Here is an 18894-nt window from a genome sequence, read left to right as displayed (position 1 = left end):
TTAACATGAAAGGTAATGTTGCAAAGAAAGTGTGGTTGTAGCAGCTGTTCTGAATTTCAGTCTGCATAGGGTAGCACTGGACTATGTTTGATCCCAGTGTACATAATGGACAGTGGCCTTTGAGACAAGTGGGAATGATCTCCAGCTGTTAGTGTGAACAGCTGGAGAAGAGGCTTACTATCTCTGAGCCTGTACTGTTCTTTACTGTTTAGTAACACCGCTTCATACTGTGTAGTTAACCTGACAAATACACTAGTCCTGCTTTGTACAAGTTTTTAAATGTGGAGTTCTTGGCTGTGGTGATTATTCCTTAATGCTGTTGTTCCCAGACTTTTGGTACTCTTGTTTCTATGTCTTTTTAGTATGACTGAGCACTGTAAAGGCTTAGTCTAACGCGAGCTACAGCTGCTGACACCAAATGGCATAATATGGCAACAAAGGAAAACTGGAGGCACCACTTTCACTGCTTGTATTGGCTTTGTGGTGGTCAGATGAAGCACTGCTTTTTTTTCCCACTAGTGCCTCTACTTTGAAACAAATCTTCACAGGGTAGGTAGAAAGTGTTTACATGGAAGTTTTTTCTGCCTTCCTCTATGAAGGAAGCTCATGAAAGTAGTACTCCTGTGCAGCAACTCTAGTTATTGACTTGGAAGAGTGGTTCTTAGGCATTCATGCAAGAGTCTTAAGTTTGAGCTTCAGTCTGACATGAACTAAGCTACTCTAAGACAGTGGCCTGAGAAACTTGCTTTTCACTCTTACTCTTTATTGCCCAAATAATTTTGTTCCCATGCAATAAATACACTGCATTTTTGTATCAGCATGGTTATGGAGTTAAGGTTCATACAGATTTGTTTTTAAAGTATGTTTGAGAGTTCCAGGAATAGGAGCTTGGTAGTGTTTTTTCCCCCTCTGGTTTTTTGTTCTCACTGCAGTAGTCCTAGGTATTTATAACAAACAGCTCTTTCTGTGTAAACTGAGTGGTCTAACTCAGGGTAGTTCAGTAGCTAGCAATGCATCAGCTTTAATAGCGGTCCTTTGTTAGTGTTTCAGGTAACATAGGAGTACCACCTCAAAGTATGGTTCTCTTAGCAAAACAGTGCAGCTTTGTCTCTTGTGCTCTGTAGCAATCAATTGCTCCTAAGATTTTGATTTAATACTTCTAAAATACAGCTTGTAATGAATCTGGAGAGTTAGTTTGGAATGTAAAGAAAACATCCCTTACTGGGTTAAATATACATTCAGAGCCCTTCTGAAGAAGGGTGTACGTTTATTACATGTCTATATTATACCTCTGCCTGACCAGCTTGAGTAGTATATGTGATTTGCATCTACTGTATGTTTAAGAGCTTTTTAAAACAGCTAACAACTACAGAAGGAATATTATTGGAAGTATAGGGTTGTTTGCTACAGAACTCTTAAATCTGTTAATTATTTGTCTGCTTTAAGCAACCTTTGCTCTGTTCCACAGCTGAAGTTCTCATGCTTTGGTTGGTTTCAGGATGCTGTCTGATTCACTTTTGGAACTAATAAAAAGCATGCTTTGAGGGTCATTGTTCATGCTTCTTCATCTTCCTCAATTGAGGGTATTGTATGCAATATGGTGGTGTGCTAGCTGCCCTCCCTGCTGTGGAGTGACAAGTGTTTGCTATAAATAAGCACAAACATGCAGTTGTAAGCTTTTTGGCCAGCTTGATGGAAAAGCATATCAATGCTGGAAGAGCTATCCTCTGCTCTTAGGGGTGTGGGGGTGGGGGGAACGTTTTGGGGTTTTTTTGTCTAGTGGTGTGGTTATTCTGGTTTTGAGGAAACTGCCTTTTTTGTTTACGTTGTCTTGCCAGTATTGCTGTTCCTAGAGGGGTGCTCATCAGTTGTTCCCTTAGTGCTAGTGGAGGCTGGGGTAAAACAAGTGTTCCTTGTTGCTCAGTTTCCATTAGCAGCAGGATGCTTTTGGGGGTTCTGATGAAAGTGATGGTAAGCTTCTCTATGGTACCTTCTAGCATGAAAGATTTAGTCTCTACCTCAGATGGAAAGGCAACAGTGGAAGGACAAAGGTGATACAGCATGAGTAACTCGAAGGACTGGGGCCTCTTGGCTCTAGAGGGACAATTCAAAAACCACTGTTCCTGCTTCAGCTACAACTCAAGTGGGAAGCTACAGCCTTGAACAGAAGCAAAACTGCTGTGAACATCTTGACTCTTCAGGGAACTTTATTGATTCTCATGCAAAGGTCTCATGCTGAGGTGCAAGGTTTTCAGTGTTGTCTTTGGGTGTAGTGGGGGGGGGGGGGAAGTGTTTCCACTGGAACTGGGCCTAATAACATCTGTGTCCCTCTGGATTTAAGTTTTCATTTGGTGTACTTTTTGTATGACTGTCACTTACAAAGGTGTCTTCCATATAGGAAGTCTCTGGCCTAATTAGGCTGCAGTATCTGCTTAGTGTCAACGTCCATAGGGGCACATAGGAGCAGGAGAGAGCTCATCCTACTCCCCTGCCCCCTATACTATCTTTTCCAGCATGTTTGTAATGGGTCAATAGCCTCAAAAGCTATGAGGTTTGGACACAAATGCAGTACAGCTGTACATCACTTAAGTGTAATCTGTGTATACTTACTTGGTCTGTTTTAACTAACATGACTACGGTTTCGGGTCCTTCAATCTTAAGAGTGGACCAAAACTTCCTCTTGGAATTACAGACAGCTCATAACACCACAGCAGTAGGAAGGGTCCAATGCAAGTGCTGTAATGAGGAATCTTATTGCATATACAAATAACTTACTATAGTAATTATATGTTAGGTCCAATAAAATTGATTTCTCACCCTTTTTAAAATTTGAACTCCTAACAGGCAAGTAGGGTTCTGCTACAGAAAAACAGGTAAGCTGCTTAAGGCTGATGAGGGTCCATAAAAGTTCAACTCTTCAATGTGCTAATCAGCTTAAACCTTTCAAATTCTATCAGCCTTGGCCAACATAATCTTAATCTTTTATCCTTCTGAAGGATATTTATGTTGCAATCAAAGTCACAAGTGTACACAGCTTGCTGGACTTTGAACAATATTCTTAATGCATTTATTCTTATGCTACCTGTAACTACTTCCAAGAAACAGAAAAACATTATTAAGAGTACAGTATTTCACAGGCACATTTTTAATCAAGTTTGCAAAGCTCCAGTTGACACAGTTGAACAATGTTAACAGTTTGTCTTCATAACTTAAGTAAATTGTGATCACTGCTGTGACGTTTGACCTTGGCTTGTTCTTTCTTTTAGACCCAGCAGTTCTGTTCTCAGCTCTCCAGGCTTAGGAGGTACTTCAGGTATACTCTGTTTAAAAACAGAAATGTCAGTGCTTTGGCAGAAAAAAAAATAAACAGTAAATTTATGTACCCTGTAAGAAACAGTAGTATATCCACATTGTGATTGTATTTTTGCTCTTTCTCAAAGAGTATAATAATCTTTCTGACTATTTTAAAGTAGGAAAAAGTAATCTGAAAAAAATGAGAAGGGAAGAAATAAAAATAACTTGATTAAAGGGACAGTTTCCTCTAATCTGAAAAAGGAGGCTCTTTGGAAGTGACCAGTATAGTTTTAAAACATCAGCTGAAGTTTCCATACATATTATCTCTCTTCGTGACCAAAATAAAAAAAGCCTCACCACTTCTATCTTTTGGTTTTACAAATGAAACACTGAAGCTAGGGATGAAATTGTATATTTACAAACACACACATCTATGTATGAACAATCAGCCTATTACCCTGTAGTGAAGTACTTAAGTTGAAACTGTTAAAAATGCATAAAATCTTTAATGTACCTATACAGCAATGCAAAAAAAAAATCAATTTTTGAGATGACTGTTCAAGCGTAGTGATTTTTTAGCTAATTCCTAATTTAAATAACAGTGTTTTTAAATGACAGCAACAATAAAAAGTATACAGGAGGAGGAGAGCAGGCTTACAAGTGAGAAGGATGCCAGGAGACCATATCAACCATTACTGTACTGGGTGGGTGGTCATGTTTGGACTTTGGTTCTCCATGATCAGAATTTTGACTGTGACTCCTAATATATTAAACCTTTAGGCATCTTGATTCTCATTAGGAGAAAAAAAATTAATTTTAATATAGCCGCCTCTTGCCACTTTTACATGCTCCTTTCAAAAAAACTTCCCACAATCAAAATTTATTTTGAAGAATTTTAGGTAACTATGATTGTATTTTGTATCTTGTTCCTAATTAGAAGAATGCTCCCATGAGAAGACACCTGTATGCTTCCTGTTCTGATGCTCGTATTAGTGTGTTTTCTTTTTTTTTGGCAGCAGCACCACGGGACTTTTGCCCCACGCATCTTTCCAAACAAAATTGCCACAGACGATTCTTCACCTCGCATGCACGCTCTTAAGCCTCTCCGTAAAAGCGATCACAAATGCGGACTCTGTGAGCACTTACAAGGCCAGGTCTGTAATATCTGTGCACGACCTCGGCGCCCGCAAACATGGCCAGCATACTCGCCCCGACCGTTTTCAGGTAGGTGGGCCAAGGCACGCCCGCCGGCATGGCCGGGCCGCAGGGGGAACCGGGAAGGAGCAACCAGGCGATCGTCGCCTCGCTCCGGCGGGGCTTCCGCGGCGCAAGGACGGCGGCCACGGCCCTCGCGTACAAAATAACCGCCGGGGCAGAGCCGGGCCGAGGCTGCGGGCGGGCGCCGTCACCGCCGCCGAGGCCCTAACGGCAACTCCGCGGCGGCCGTTGGCGTCGCCGCACGGCGTGACGCACCGGATGTGCGTCATCCCCCGCGCGCTCGCAGCCGTTGGCCGGCGGCGGGGTCAAGCCGGCTGGGGGCGGGGGGGAGGCGGGAGGTGCCGCCGCTGCCCTGGGCTTGGCTGGACGCGTTTTCACTCCTACCCCGCGGCAGGCATCCGGCCTCCGCCCGCGCCCCCCTCCCCCCCCCCGCCTTACGGTGCCGAGCCAGCAGAGCTCTGTGGTGCAGGCGCGGAGACGCGGCGGGGCCGCGGGGTGGGGGGTCGCTACACAGTACCTCTCCGCGGTGCGGACGATGCCGGTTAAGCCATGTCCCTGAAACCCTCCGAGGAGCGTGTGGCAGGGGAGGCGGGCCTGGGACGCGCCGGCAACGGCTCGGTCGCACCCGCCTTGTCCCGAGCGCCCGGTGGGGGGGGGGAGGGCCAGTGGCGGCAGCACGACACCGTCTCCCGCCGGCACCGCCCCGCGCGCCCCTCCCCCACCGCCTCACGGGCCCGGCTCGCTCCCCATTGGCCGCCGCCGCTCACGTGACGCGCGGCTGCCCGGCAGGTCTGTTGGGGAAGCGAAGGTGCGGGGGGAGGGGGTCGGCAAGCAGTGGCGGGGGGGGGGGCGGCCAGGCCGGGTCGCGTCGCGCCGCGCCGCTCGTCCTGACAATAGCCCGCTCCGCTCCGGGGAGGCTCCAGGCTTGGGCATGGAGGCCGAGGAGCTGAGCAGGTACCGGCCGGGGACGGGAGCCGCGTTCAGGCCTGGCGCTGGGTCGCCTTTCGTCTCCGTTCTGCCCTCCGTTAACGGCCGGGGGGGGAGCTGGGGCCGGGTTCTGATGCCCTCCCCTCCCCCCCCATCTCTAGGAGGGAGGGGGAGGTGCGGCCGCGCGGGCCGGGCTGACGTGTGCGCGGGCGCGGAGGGGGCCGCGGGCGGGGGGGAGGGGAGAGGGGAAGGCTTGGGCACCGCGTAGATGCAGAAAATGCACGTTGTATTAAGAGTGCGTAGAGCAACCTGTGGGCTTGGAGACTGCGGTGTGCGGGGGGGGGGGGGGCAGGGGGTCTCGGCGCGGATGAGCGTCCGTTTCTGTGGGGGTTGAGCGGCTCTGGGGCTCATTGTGTGTAAAAGAGAGGGCTGCGCGCGTAGAGGTGGAATTTGCAAGTGACTTAATATATATATTTTTTTCTTCTGGGGGGATTTTTTCTTTTTATTCCTTTCTAGCTTGCACTGAATTGAAGGGGTTTCAATCCGTGTTTTTTTTCTTTGTTGAACTGACAATATTTATTTGAACGTTCTTTTTTGCCTGTAACACGTTCCATAACATATCCCGTTCATCTGTAACAAAACGTCGTGGTTCTGAACCTTTACAAGAAAAACGATTCTCCAAAAGAAGTTAAAAACAAAAAGATGTATACGAGCGTTAGGGGTGAGGGTGAAGGCTCTCTTTCGTCCCATCACTAAGCGGTTAGAGGACTCGTCTGTGACATGGTGCCAAATTTTCTTCTGTTTAAAGGGAGTTTGATCGGTACCTTATAAGAGATTATCTTGTTAGCGACTCTTTTTGTGCTAGACACTTTTAAGTCTCTCTCAGACGTTTTCCTGTTCTGTATAATTAAGCGTTTAGCAGACTAGGAACTGGATTCTTTGTCTCAGCTGTGTTCCCTAACACGTATCTGACAATCAGTTTTGCTGCCTGGTTCAGTAGTTGCATGAGTATTTTATATTAAATGGAACAACGCTAGCTGGAGAGACTGGGGTGTTTACTATACTCCGAAAACATCCCATGGCTTCGTTGGACTGCTCCCCAGAAATCTGGGAGACCTAAGTTCAGGTTCGTTCTCCTTGATTCAGGGCAGGTATTTGGTTCAAGGTTAGTGGACTGATCGCAAGACTGTGGGCTGTTCTGGGATAAATCTGATTTACAGTAGGATTCTTAAATATTCATTGAATAACAGAGAATGATGCCTCCCCATCACAAGGGTGGTAAGTGTGTGCCTTTGAGGTACCCATATATAGCTAAAATTATTCGGTATGTTTATGAGTAGCTTTGAGATGATGAACATATTCTTTGCAGTTTTACTGTTCGTGAAAACTCTTTTATGCATCTGAATAGCAGTGGAAATCTATGGACAAAAAGCAGGCTATATAGGTAGAGGGAATGGGAATACGAAGCACAAGTTTTTGTTGGTATGTATGGCCTGCACGTGTCTAATAGATATGTAGAGCAGAAGGGTTACGTAGGGCAAAACGTCTGTGTGCATGGAAGGAGGCTGAATCTGTGCATAAATGCTTTTCTATAGAATAAGCACAGTACTTGTGTTGAGCTGCAGAGCGAAGTAACTGGACAGCATCTACTGCACTGTTTCTTAAAGCTCTTTAGTAATCTGCGCAGTAACTACTGCTACGTGTGTTTGTAAGGTTTTGTACCCCATTCTGCACATCCGTTCTGTGTCATCAGATAAAGTAACTGCTGTGACAGTAAGAAAATTTAAAAGTTGGGAAACCTTTTAAGTCCAAAGAGTTTTAACTCAGTTGTGTTGTACTTGGTCACTGCATTTGATAGACAGCTTGTGCTGTTAATATATTCTACAAAGTGTTTTTCCAGAGGAATGGAAGCTCTAGGCTGTGCTTACAGTGTTGCAATTCTTTAACCTTTTGTTACTTAAAAGAGGGTTGGGCTATTCCTGTTGAGTTGAACATCATCCCACACCCAAGAAACAGTCTGACTACTTAGTGGATTTGGATAATTTACTGCCTTGTTTTGCTAACAGACTATACTGGAGAGTGTACTTGCAGTACATGCCAGCCTTGACAGAGATTGGTGATTACAGACTACTTGGTCCATCACTGAATTTCTAAATTGTTGATGAATTGTCTTTTTTTTTTTTTTCCTGCCTTTCTAAGATATTACTCGCATCTTCAGCAAATTCAAGCCTTTTATACGTTTCCGTTCCATCCAATGATGACTGCAGTGCCCAACATGGAAGCCATGACTGAGCAGCCCACTCTAGAGGACGTTCCAGAGCCAAACTTGGCTCAGGAACCTACTAAAGGTAGGTAGCTTGATCGGACTATATTAACCGAGCTAAAAAAAATTTCTTGATTTAAATATATATATACACGTACCTGTGTGTACGTATGTGTATACGTATATTTGTTTTAATAAACTGCTTCTTTAGACCTATTGGATTTCCTTTCCTTGGTGCTCTTTGAGGAAGTATAGAGTATGTATACTTTCAGTATGTATTGAGAATTTAATTCAGTATGAGGATGTATTCTGTTTAGTAACACTTGTTACCAAGTAGTAGAGTTAAACCTGATTATAATATTCAAGTAGTCCAGTTTCGAAAAATTATCTTGTCCCAAGAACAGCGAATTTTTGTTTTAATAGGTAAAAGTATCATCTTTAGTTGGTTTCACGGCATTTAACATTAGGTTAGAGAGGGAAGGCTGTCTCTCTTTTTTTCTAGGCTGAGCTGAAAGTTGTTTTGTTTTGCTTTTTAATTGTGAAAGAAAAATACAGTGTAATATTGTTTATTTAAAGTATTTTTGTTAAAATGGTGTTTCTTTGGTGTGTTATAATAATCACAAATACTGAATTGCTAGTATGCACTAAGGATTGTTTGTTTTTTAATGAGTGTCCCTTTTTCTTAAACAAATGCATAAAAACTAAGAAGTATACTCTATGTCACATGTGTTTTCTAATTTATGCACTTCTACATTGCCGTCCTTCTTCCCTGCGAGGATTTTGTTCGTTTAGGTCTTACGTCTTTAGATCTTCCTTTTAGTTCTGTTGCTCTGGTGCTCGGTCCTCACCTGATATAAAAGGCAGCGATCTCTGCCAAACTTAAATTCTGATTCTGCAGCAAGTATTCATGCACTGAGTTTCGTCTTGCTTTTCATATATAGGTACGGGTCAGAGCAGTCTGTATCAACATATCAGTCAGTTCATGCAATGACATTGCCTGCTTAAGTATGTGCGTTGGTATGCCTAAGTCTGTCTTTTTAGTTGTAACACTGGATGAAAGCATAGGAACAAAACCTCCTATTTCAGAGAGTAGCAACTGCTCAATTATTCACTATATTATTCACTGCAGTTATTATGCATCTCAAGTGCCATATTTAATATAGAAGGATTTCTTTTGTACCTGTATTATTGGGAAAACGTGGTGTGGCCGTGAGCATGCTGTTTGACTGCCCTTTCAAGTATTTTTAGGTGGTTTTAATCTTGAGTTTTGAAGCTGTCGCATGATGATTTTTTAGGAATTGAGTCGGGTAAAACCTTCAAAGGCAGGGCTTGAAAATTACTTGTGAAATCTACAGGAGCAAATATGAAGGACAAAGATTTGAAATGTGCTGTCATGAGGAAAGTAAAACTTTCGGGATTGCCCTCTGAAAGGCTGCCCTGGCGTTGTGGTCAGGCAGTCCGTTTTTTATGACAGTACCTGGTCGGTGGTATCTGATCAGTTTGAGAGTTAGGAGAATGTTCTTCTGCTTCATTTGAAATCCTCTGGCAGCTCTGAGTTGGATGCATCTCTTGCATTTTGCCATCACGTTAAAAAAAAAAAAAAACTCCTAGTTCTTCCAAGAGATAGGAAAGCTGCCTATGTACCTCACCGAGTTTGCAGCTTTCTAGTCTCTCCTTCATTGTGAGTAGACTAGAGCTGAAATACCATTACAGCTTTCCTAAACTGTTGCTCCAAGGACGTGATGGGAATTTGACATGGCTTTTGTCTTGCTCCTTGCAAGAAAGCTGAGTGCAAACAAGAACAGCCCAGAAATGTCTGCAGACTAGGGAGGGCAGTGCCCTCATCTCCACTATATTTCTTGTCTGAGGAAGAATCTCAATGAGAAACTTTACAATTGAGGCTTCACCTTATTTTTAAAAGTAATAGATAACTTTGGGTGTCTGCTGGTTGCTGCCAAATACGTTTTGAAATTTTCTGGTCGTGTTCTGCCGCTTGGCATTAATGAGCAGGACAGAGAGCAATCTGTAGGTGTTCGTGTTGTGACCAGTATCTGTGTCGATTAATTTCTAAGCTTGCAGCGCCGGAAGATAAGGAAGCTTCAACTACACGAAAAGTGACTACTTTGTTTGCACTTTGTAAATTAAAAATTCACGTTTGGTCTCACTGGTTCAAATCGAGACCCTGGAGCTCTCAAATGTTGCCTAGTTACATACCTCACTGAACAGTATCTGTTCCGTAAACAGTAAATTGTGAATAGTTTATGCAGTACTTAGTGTGTAAGATTGAATTTGTGTCAAATTTATACCTTACGCTGTATTTAATCTTTGAGACCTGTTGCTTTTGATGTGCTGTTTAGTTTCTTCGTTATGTCACGTGGTCTGTAACAATCAGCTTTTACATTTGGAAGCTGTCGTGTGGATTAGCGTGGTCTAGAACTTGCTGTTATGTTCCTTGTTCTCCAAAAGAAATTAAACCATTTCCAAAGGATTGTTGTATATAGCATGTAAACAACATACCCCAGCCCTGAGATTATTTTCATTGGTTTGTATCTTTAGTCAGCTTAGTTGTCTGTGAGTAGCATACGTCTGTAGCGCAGAGATGCACAAGCTGGCTCTAGGCTGATCCTGGAAAATTGAGGTTTGTCTGATAATTGTTTACATTCATGAATATTTAGAAGATATTCATACATCCAATTCAATCTTTGTGAATGTCCATGCAGTAGCATTAGAAATGTTAAAAAAAGGAAATTTATTATGTGTTTCAGAAGTTGCAAAAGGAGGAAGGAAAAGAAAAGCCAAAGCAACTGAGCCAAAGCAACCCAAAAAACCTGCTGCTAAAAAAGAAAAATCAGCCAAGTCAAAAGGCAAACAAGAAAAAATCACAGATACTTTTAAAGTCAAAAGAAAAGTGGACCGTTTTAATGGTGTATCTGAAGCGGAACTTCTTACCAAGACTTTACCTGATATTTTGACCTTTGATCTGGATATTGTAATAGTAAGTAACTCACAGTTACAGGATTAGGTAGAAATGTGAATAGTCTGTATTCACTGGTTGTGATGTACGTTCCTGTTGCTTACTCATCTCTCTCACTTTATTTTGCTAGATCTTGCCATGTAAGTATCTAAACTGTTTCCTGTGTACAGAAGCTTTGCATTTTCTGTTAAAAATCATAGTAACATAATGAAAGTTTCTGAGAAGTATAAGGTCAAATATAATGAAAGACTGTTACTTCACGCTTTATTTACTGTAAGCTTTAATCAGTGGCTGTAAAACACGCTATGAGCTGCTCTTTTGACGTTACACACTTAAACCGAGGCCCTGGTACAACTGTCAATTCTTTGAATAATAATGGAAGATATCATTTACATAGTTTTGTTTACTGGCATTAATTAAGAGAATTGAAGACATTTGCTTAATGTAACTTGATCAAATTTCTGATCAGGATGCCATCTTCTCATCGTTAAAATGAACTGATATCTTGCTTTGTAGATTGGCATAAACCCTGGCTTGATGGCAGCTTACAAAGGACATCATTATCCTGGACCTGGAAACCATTTTTGTAGGTTTTTGTTCTCCTTTCTTTTTATAGGATTTGCAGAACTCTGTTAGCACTTGTGGCATTTTAATCATGCTGTTGTTTTTCTTTTTTTTTTCTTGTTCTTTTCTTCTTTTGGTGGGGAGGGGGACTTTGCTTTTAACCGTCTGAGTGACTTAAATCCCTTTTCTGTCATATAGCTTGCATAAAAAGAATAAAATAGGACTAATCAGTGATTTCTTTTCAATACAGGTTTACAACTGTCATGTAAACACAGTTTACCAGACTTTGTTAACAAATAACTTCTTAGCATGTCAGTGTACCATTCGAGGAATAAAAATTAAGTATCTAGTACTTAAGTTATCAGGTTAAGTCAATGAGCATCAAATTGTTGTATAAAATAAAACCAGCAACGGCCACCCTTCACATACGTTTTTTCCAAAACTGCATTCCAGCAAGCCCTCCCGTTCTTGTGTGTATTCATCTCTGCTAAAGAAGCTTCTTAGCTGATGATAAAGCAACACCCCTTCTGCTTCCCCAGCAGGCATATGCATCTGGCATACGTGATTCTGCAGACAAAAATTCTTTTTTTTCCGATATTTTTCCATTTAAATAATATTTTTGCAGCACAGCGTCATAAAGAAAGATTGTATCTGAACTCTGAAATGCTCTGGTTTGGGTACTGGGAACCATTCTGACTTTGGTAGCAAGGAGCTCCATATGGGCTAATTTGCAGCTCTGTGATACTTCATCCAAAATACTTCTGTAGAGCAATAATCAGGCTCAGGTTATTTCTCTAGTGCTCTGCAGACTAGGAGACTATTAGTCCTGTTTAACAAGAACCAGACCCAAATACGCATGCTCTAACAAATTCCTGTGTTTGTAAGAACTTCCTGGGTCATTAGGAACTAGCTGCATTTGATTTGTGCTTGAGAGAGATAGGCAGTGCACTAGACTTGTGTACATTAATGTTAGGATGACAGTGGGTTCTGTCAGAGAAGCCTAATGCAAGGAGACGTGATGGCAAGGTTGTAAAAGAAAATTGGCATTTCCTGTATTTGCCACGTTCTTTTCCACAAAATGTGTTCTCTGTATTGATAGCATTCCCTGCCTTTTTATGTGACTTGTGAAATGTAAAGCTCTGTACTGAACTTTTAGAAAAGTCTCTTGCCATACCCAGGATCCTGGTGATGAATTCTTGTTCAGTGGGGATTGGTATCCTCATGAAATGGATAAAAAAGTGTGGCTGTTTTAAATTTGTCTAGATAGGGGAAAAGTCTTTCCACGTAAACTCGATGCTTTCTTAACATAAACTCTTCCTTTAGCATTTCGATACTGTCTATTTAAAAAAAAAGACAAATGCTTATCTTGCCACTTGACAGGGAAGTGTCTCTTCATGTCTGGTTTAAGTAATGAACAGCTGAACCATATGGATGACCACACCTTACCGTATAAATATGGAATTGGATTTACGAACATGGTGGAAAGGACAACACCTGGAAGCAAAGACCTCTCCAGGTAGGATAACAGAGGAGAATATCAAACTTAATAATCAAGTAATAGTTGCCATTGTAATTTTGAGTACTATTTTTTTTTTTTATGTTCTCTTTTAGCAAAGAGTTTCGGGAAGGAGGGCGAATTCTGGTGCAGAAATTGCAAAAGTATAAACCTCGTATAGCAGCTTTTAATGGAAAATGTGAGAACCTTAATTTTGAATGAATTTGATATGTCAGTTGCTTTTTCTGTCCATTTACCCTATCTTCATTTCATTTTAGGTATTTATGAAATTTTCAGTAAAGAAGTTTTTGGAATAAAAGTTAAAAATTTGGAATTTGGATTGCAGCCCCACAAGGTGCCAGATACAGAAACTGTAAGTACTGATGCTGAGGAACAAAAACAAAGCACTCTGATTTCGGTTATTTCAAAACTAATGAAATATCAGGACCCGCTTGCACCCACTGTAATATTGCACCCACTTACAGCAATGGCAAAGTTTGCCCAAAGTATAAAGTGGGATTGGGCGATTTTCAGACGCATCTTAAGACAGCAGACTTGCTCATTTTCTTTTGAAAATAGTGTGTTATGGGTTAGCAGGTTAGTGCGTTCTGTGGAGGGCATCTAAAGTATAAATAAAACTCATATTCTTTGTTGATAACTCTCAGCTACTTTCATATGATTACCTGTGACCCATTCCCTGTATGCTTATATTACTGAATGTGGATACTGAACGTGATCACAGTGCTAGAAGTGCTGCAGTGAGGGAGAAAGAATAGTTAAGTCCACCATTGTGCTATTACACACTACAGATACAGCATTATCTGTATAATCTGGCCATGCCCAAGAGTAGGTCGTCTTAAGCTGATTTGCAGCTTGAAATTAAATTGGAACGCTTAAGGTACGAGAAAACAGTTTGAGGAAGAGTGCATTCATCACAGACCTCTAGTGCTGGAAGGTATCTCAAGAGACCAGCTATCTGTAAATCATCCCAAACAGGTTTGTTTATTCTCTTCTTACAAACCTCCAGCAAACGCAATTACACTACTTGCCAAGGTAGCCTGTTCCAAAGCTTCATTGCCTTTTCAGCTCAAAAGTTTGGATTGTTTTCATTCTCTCTCTCTATCCCAAATTACTGTTACTGCAAGTTTAAGATGTCCTTCCCTAATGGTGGAACGTTGCCATCAGAGCCTGAAGAACTGTTAGTGATAAAATGCTTCATCCTTAAGTAGCTCTTAAATACGTCTGTAGTAGAAGTGTCATGTTTGTAAGAAACACAAACAGTCCTAGGTACGAGTTCACGTTCAAAAATACTACCCTGTAATAAACATATTGGATAAAGTTTCTTTTCTCTGAACCAGCTTTAAGTCTTTAGTTAGGCCTCTTGACAGAAGCAGAGACACTTGAGATGTCTTTGTCCACACAAATTTCAAACGCTGGCAAGTGTGATGCAGACACGCTTGGCCGAGAAGCCAGGCTAATTAACCCGTGTTGCCTCTCTCACGGGATTGGGATGTTTGCACAGTATCATGTAGTCCTCTGGACTTTCTGGCTCAGATCTCCACTTGTTCAGGGAGCTCTTCAGTGTGCTCCACTAACTGCCATGCGTTTGTACTTGTAACGCACTTCTATCGCTTCTGCAGCGCATAAACAACAGGTGAAAATTCTCCTAGCTTCCACAGTTGGTCATCAGCCTTTCTCTTTAGGGCAAGACATCTAGCCGGCCAAGAAACTTTAAAGCTTTTTCTTTTAATCTCTCCCACTATGGGCATTAGTTGATGTTCGTACAAGGTAACGTGAGCTTAAACGTGAAGTTCTTCTCAACGCGCTAAATACTTGTTTGTAGTTCAGGGGCTTATAATGCTGTTTTTCTTGCGTTTTGTCTCAAGCTCTGCTATGTTATGCCATCATCCAGTGCAAGATGTGCTCAGTTTCCTCGTGCCCAAGATAAAGTTCATTATTACATAAAGCTGAAAGACCTAAGGGATCAACTGAAGGGCATTGCACCAAACACAGACGTGCAAGAGGTGCAGTACACGTTTGACTTGCAACTTGCACAAGGTATAGTGATTTATTTTGTTAATCCTTCCTTAAAATGTAGCGTATTGTACAACACACACAGCGGTTGCTCTAGCAGTTGCTCGAGCAAAAGGAAATAAAGAATTTACGGACAAAAAGAAAGCATGTCCCATCCTCCCTAAATCACTTGGTAAAGAACTGTATTCCATGTTCTTCTTACTACAGTCTTGATTATCTAAGGGGAGCTGGAATTACCTTTTGCATGGAATAAAAATGTCTGTTTTTTCAAGTGTTCTCTGATAAAAATATTCTTTGATATTTTTCTTTAAAATACTAATACTTGAGGTCTCCTCTTTCTGCAGAGGATGCTAAAAAGATGGCTGTCAAAGAAGAAAAATATGATCCGGGTTATGAAGCAGCATACGGAGGAGCTTATTGTGATCGCACAATATATGAAAATGAACAGTGCAATTTCTCTTCAAATGAAGCTGGTAAAGTGTGGTGCTGGGGGCATTCAGTTTGTAAACAGATGAGCGTACATTTAGTGTTCTGCCCTTTCAGCAACTTCCATAATTCAAGCAAGATATTTAAAGTATAGCAGCAGTTAAACTGTTATATAATTGAGGGAATTTATCGTGTTCTGGGGGAGGGAAATAGAAAGAAGCCGTTTCTTTTATTTAAATAAAAAAATAAATTGCTTGCACCTTCAACCTTTGATTCCCAAATTCAGACTTTCAGGCAGGTTCCTGAAATCTGACAAGCATATAAAACTAGTGACTTAGAAGAACCTTCTTTTGATTACAATGATTTTTACATAAATGCATGGTGCTGATCAGAACAAAACTGATGGCTGCTACTTCAGTGTTTTCATTCCTAAGGAAAGCAAAGCCAGAGAATAATGGAACAGATACAATCACAGGAGAGTTGAGGCTGTTCCATTACTAGCAGGGCAGATAAAGGAGGAGTATATTGGAATGCTGTAATCCAAATAACTTCTGTGCTAGCTGGTTTATGCCTTGAGTAATCTGAAGACAAATTTTACTATATTTGCATCATGAGTGAGAAAGTCTTAAAAAAAAAAAAAAAAAAAACCACCACCACCACTGCAAACCCAGAACATGTAACACAGTTTGGTGTTCTCCAGCTTTAGTGAGAGAGCAATAAGCTTTGACTGTTCATAATTTTCTCGATCTCTGCTTAGCAAAAGTTCTTGCAAACACTTGAGGAAAGTAGCGGGGGGGGGTTTGTTTTTGGTTTTGTTGTTGTTGATTTTTTTTTTGTTTTGTTTTAATCCTGACAAGTTTGGAAAAATTGTAAGTAAATTAAAGGGGAGGAAAAAAAAGGAACAGAATGAAGACTGGAAGGATTAGATCTAGTAATCTAGCTATAATTAAGAACTTGGGACTTCTACTTCCAAAATACCATCAACTGCAATTAAAAACTAAATAACAACAATGGAGGAAACAGTAACTGCCACGTTTCTTTGAAGTCATGAATCTTCAGTCCTAATCTCACTATGCAAATTGAAATTTGCATTCTGCTTACCCTTCTTCCTCAAAGAAAGCGTCCTTTCTTTTAGAAGAAAAAAATTTGTTCATAGGGAGCACTGCAGAGTAAGGTGTTTTAAACCATTTAGACTTATTCCTCTGATTATGTTTAAATATAGGCAGTCACCCTTCAACAAAGATTCTAACAATCTATAATCTGGAGAAATTGTCTGCACCTACAAAAGTAGGTGACAAAAAGAAAGAAGTTTGCACTGCAGTCTAAGTAGGTAGTCGAAAAATAGGGAGGGAAAGATGGAAACTGCAAACTTTGTTTTTTTTAGTTAATGATATCAACTGCATTTTAATATTCTTGTTTGTCTTTCAGCAGCAAGCAATCCACAGTACTGCGAGGGGTCATCCTTCAGTGAAGTTCCTAATGGACAATGGATGGCACAGTCCTTTGCAGACCAGATTCCAGAATTCAATACTGGAATGACACAAGAACAAGAAGGAAGCAGTGCATAAGAGCTGTTTCTTCTCAGCTATGCATACATGCTGCAGTTTTAATGCAGTGATCAGGATAGGTACCGTGGTTCTCCCAACTGAAGCGTTTTTAATAGTATTTTACCTCCCCTAGCTTATTTTATTATAGTCAAAACTAATTGTGTGTGGTAGGCTCAAATCAATGAACTAGATAATTTTAAGGAACGGTCCAATCTTTTTAAAAAACAGAAGTTGGCCCTTTTTTGTATATGAGTTTTATATTTAATGTATATCCTTTCTTGCAGTTTTTGACAAATTGCTGTCTCATTTATGAAGATTTCTTTGGGGCGTTAATTTTATTCTGTCACTTGTAATGTAGTAGCAACAGTGGTGGTATACTTTTTACTGATGCCTCGTCTATTTGGATAGCTCATAATCCTTTTATATCCAGAGAGCAGAGAAAGGGAAGTATACCTTGATCTTACACAAAGTGAGTTTTTAATCATGCAGAGTTAAACAAATTGTATTTTTAAGTCTGCCTGTTACCTTCTTAAAAAGTGCAGAAGGTTGTGTTCTGCAGCTGGGAGTGCTGAATGTTTTCTGGGCAGGAAAAGAGCTGTCTTTTTAGTGTACCATATTCAGGACTAAAGACATCATTGTCTCAAGTCACAACGTTGAGGAGGAAAATTTAGGACCTAAATATTCTAGCTGAGCTGACTCAAAGGTCAGGTCTCCCTACCGTTCCATCTCTTCCCCCTTTAATTCCAACGTAAGGAAGTGGAATTCTTTAAAAAACAAAAACAAAAAAAAACAGTGGTTCTTGAATTCTGTGGCATTTAAACTCTCAGCCTTTTCGATGTGATGAGTCTCTTCACCTGAGCTATTGCTAGCAACACCGTTAGCAGGAGACAACCCTTTGAACAGATTATACTGCAGGGCCTTGAAAGACCAAATTCTCTGTAAAATCCATGTACAGTTACGTGGTTTACATCTCCAGTGTAAATCAAGCAAAAAAATTGTACATCTTACAACTAGCACAGGCTGAAAGATGATTGCAATTTGGCAATTCTTAATGTTCATTTCTCTTCAATCTGGAAGACTTCAGAGGGTGTTCTCCTTACTCTTACAAGAAAAAAAAGTATTAAGTTACAGATAAGAGCAGCTGTTCCATGAAAAAGTAGGCAACTGTGGAAACTACAGCTTTCTTTTTGAGGAACGTCCTTAAAATATACACCCTTTGATGTGGCCAATGTGTGACTGAGAAAGAAATGAGGTTCCACACTTGGGCCTAATCATCATCATCATCCTGCCCTCTTTTAAATACGAGGAAGAGATGAAGTAAAAGCAATAAGCTGATCAAAACTTTAAAGTTTTGATGAACTTATGAGAGTAGGTGCTTCACATACTTGAAAAATAGATACAAACGGTATCTCCACAATCTATGCTGGTCAGAGATTCCTGTACCAGTGTTCTTATCCTTTCCTCACAGTCATTGACAGTTGAAACGCATCGAGTTTAACTAGTTAGTGTAGATTCTAATCCTGCTGCAGCAACTGTCACTGAGATCACACACTGTCAACCTGTTGTGAGGCAGGTATGATGTTTACAGTTTTCTTCCCAAATTATGTGGCTTAATTCTGAGCGTCTTAAATCAAGGAAGTGTGCATTATGAGTCTGATCGTGTTTATTAGCTTCAGCATAAAGCTGTTCAGTATCTTGTCAAAAAGGTATAGGATTTGTCTTGTCTGCTATTTAAAGTGTACTGTATCATGTATCACTGTTTACATGGACATTTTCCTGCAGGTGCTCAAAGTATCTTGTATCAGGGATTTGTTACAACTCAATTTTATTTTTCAACAAAATTAGAAGCATGTAATTAGCATTGTAGAGTAGGTAACAGTAGTATATAACTACTGTAAGGCTCTTTTTTTTTTGATTTTGAAGGGGAAGGTCTCTTTAACAGAGAAACCTACTAGGCTATCTAAGTATAAAATATAATTAAGTGTACAATGACAGTTTCACTAAATATTTCATTTCTATGTCTACTGCCTCAGAACTGGTGCTATTTTCATTAGAGTAATGGAGAGGTTCTTAATCTATCTTAAATCTACAAATGTTTGACAATAAAATCAGGAACGGTATTGCAGTGTCTGAGAATGTAATTTTGCATCTT

The 18894-nt window shown here is 40.8% G+C and overlaps 1 protein-coding gene across 5 annotated transcripts; it reads left to right on the top strand.

Annotated features, from left to right (window-relative positions):
• Positions 1-4845: 4845 nt before the first annotated feature.
• On the top strand, positions 4846-18862 carry TDG (thymine DNA glycosylase). 5 transcript variants are annotated; one of them, XM_068944473.1, is made up of 10 exons: positions 4846-5301; positions 7639-7787; positions 10468-10697; positions 11193-11262; positions 12621-12756; positions 12852-12934; positions 13014-13108; positions 14622-14793; positions 15114-15242; positions 16624-18862. In XM_068944473.1, the coding sequence occupies exons 2-10, from the start codon at positions 7694-7696 to the stop codon at positions 16761-16763; spliced, it is 1149 nt and encodes a 382-aa protein (XP_068800574.1). In that variant the 5' UTR covers positions 4846-5301; positions 7639-7693; the 3' UTR covers positions 16764-18862. The 5 variants fall into 5 exon arrangements, with proteins under 5 accessions (XP_068800574.1, XP_068800563.1, XP_068800583.1 ...); XM_068944462.1 differs by having other exon boundaries at positions 4965-5301; positions 16627-18862; XM_068944482.1 differs by having other exon boundaries at positions 5292-5466; positions 16627-18862.
• Positions 18863-18894: the final 32 nt, after the last annotated feature.

Source organism: Struthio camelus, chromosome 1 (genome assembly GCF_040807025.1).
Source record: "Struthio camelus isolate bStrCam1 chromosome 1, bStrCam1.hap1, whole genome shotgun sequence".
Lineage (NCBI taxonomy): Eukaryota > Metazoa > Chordata > Aves > Struthioniformes > Struthionidae > Struthio > Struthio camelus.
Note: the sequence above shows the minus strand (reverse complement) of the source record. Positions and strands in the feature narration are given on the sequence as shown.

Bases quoted from the DNA above. Each gene is read 5' to 3' on its own strand.
- TDG (XM_068944447.1), top strand. From the start codon at position 5,444: ATGGAGGCCGAGGAGCTGAGCAG. The intron at 12,935-13,013 runs GTGAGAACCTTA...ATTTCATTTTAG, and splicing joins AGCAGCTTTTAATGGAAAAT to GTATTTATGAAATTTTCAGT. The intron at 14,794-15,113 runs GTATAGTGATTT...CTCTTTCTGCAG, and splicing joins TGACTTGCAACTTGCACAAG to AGGATGCTAAAAAGATGGCT.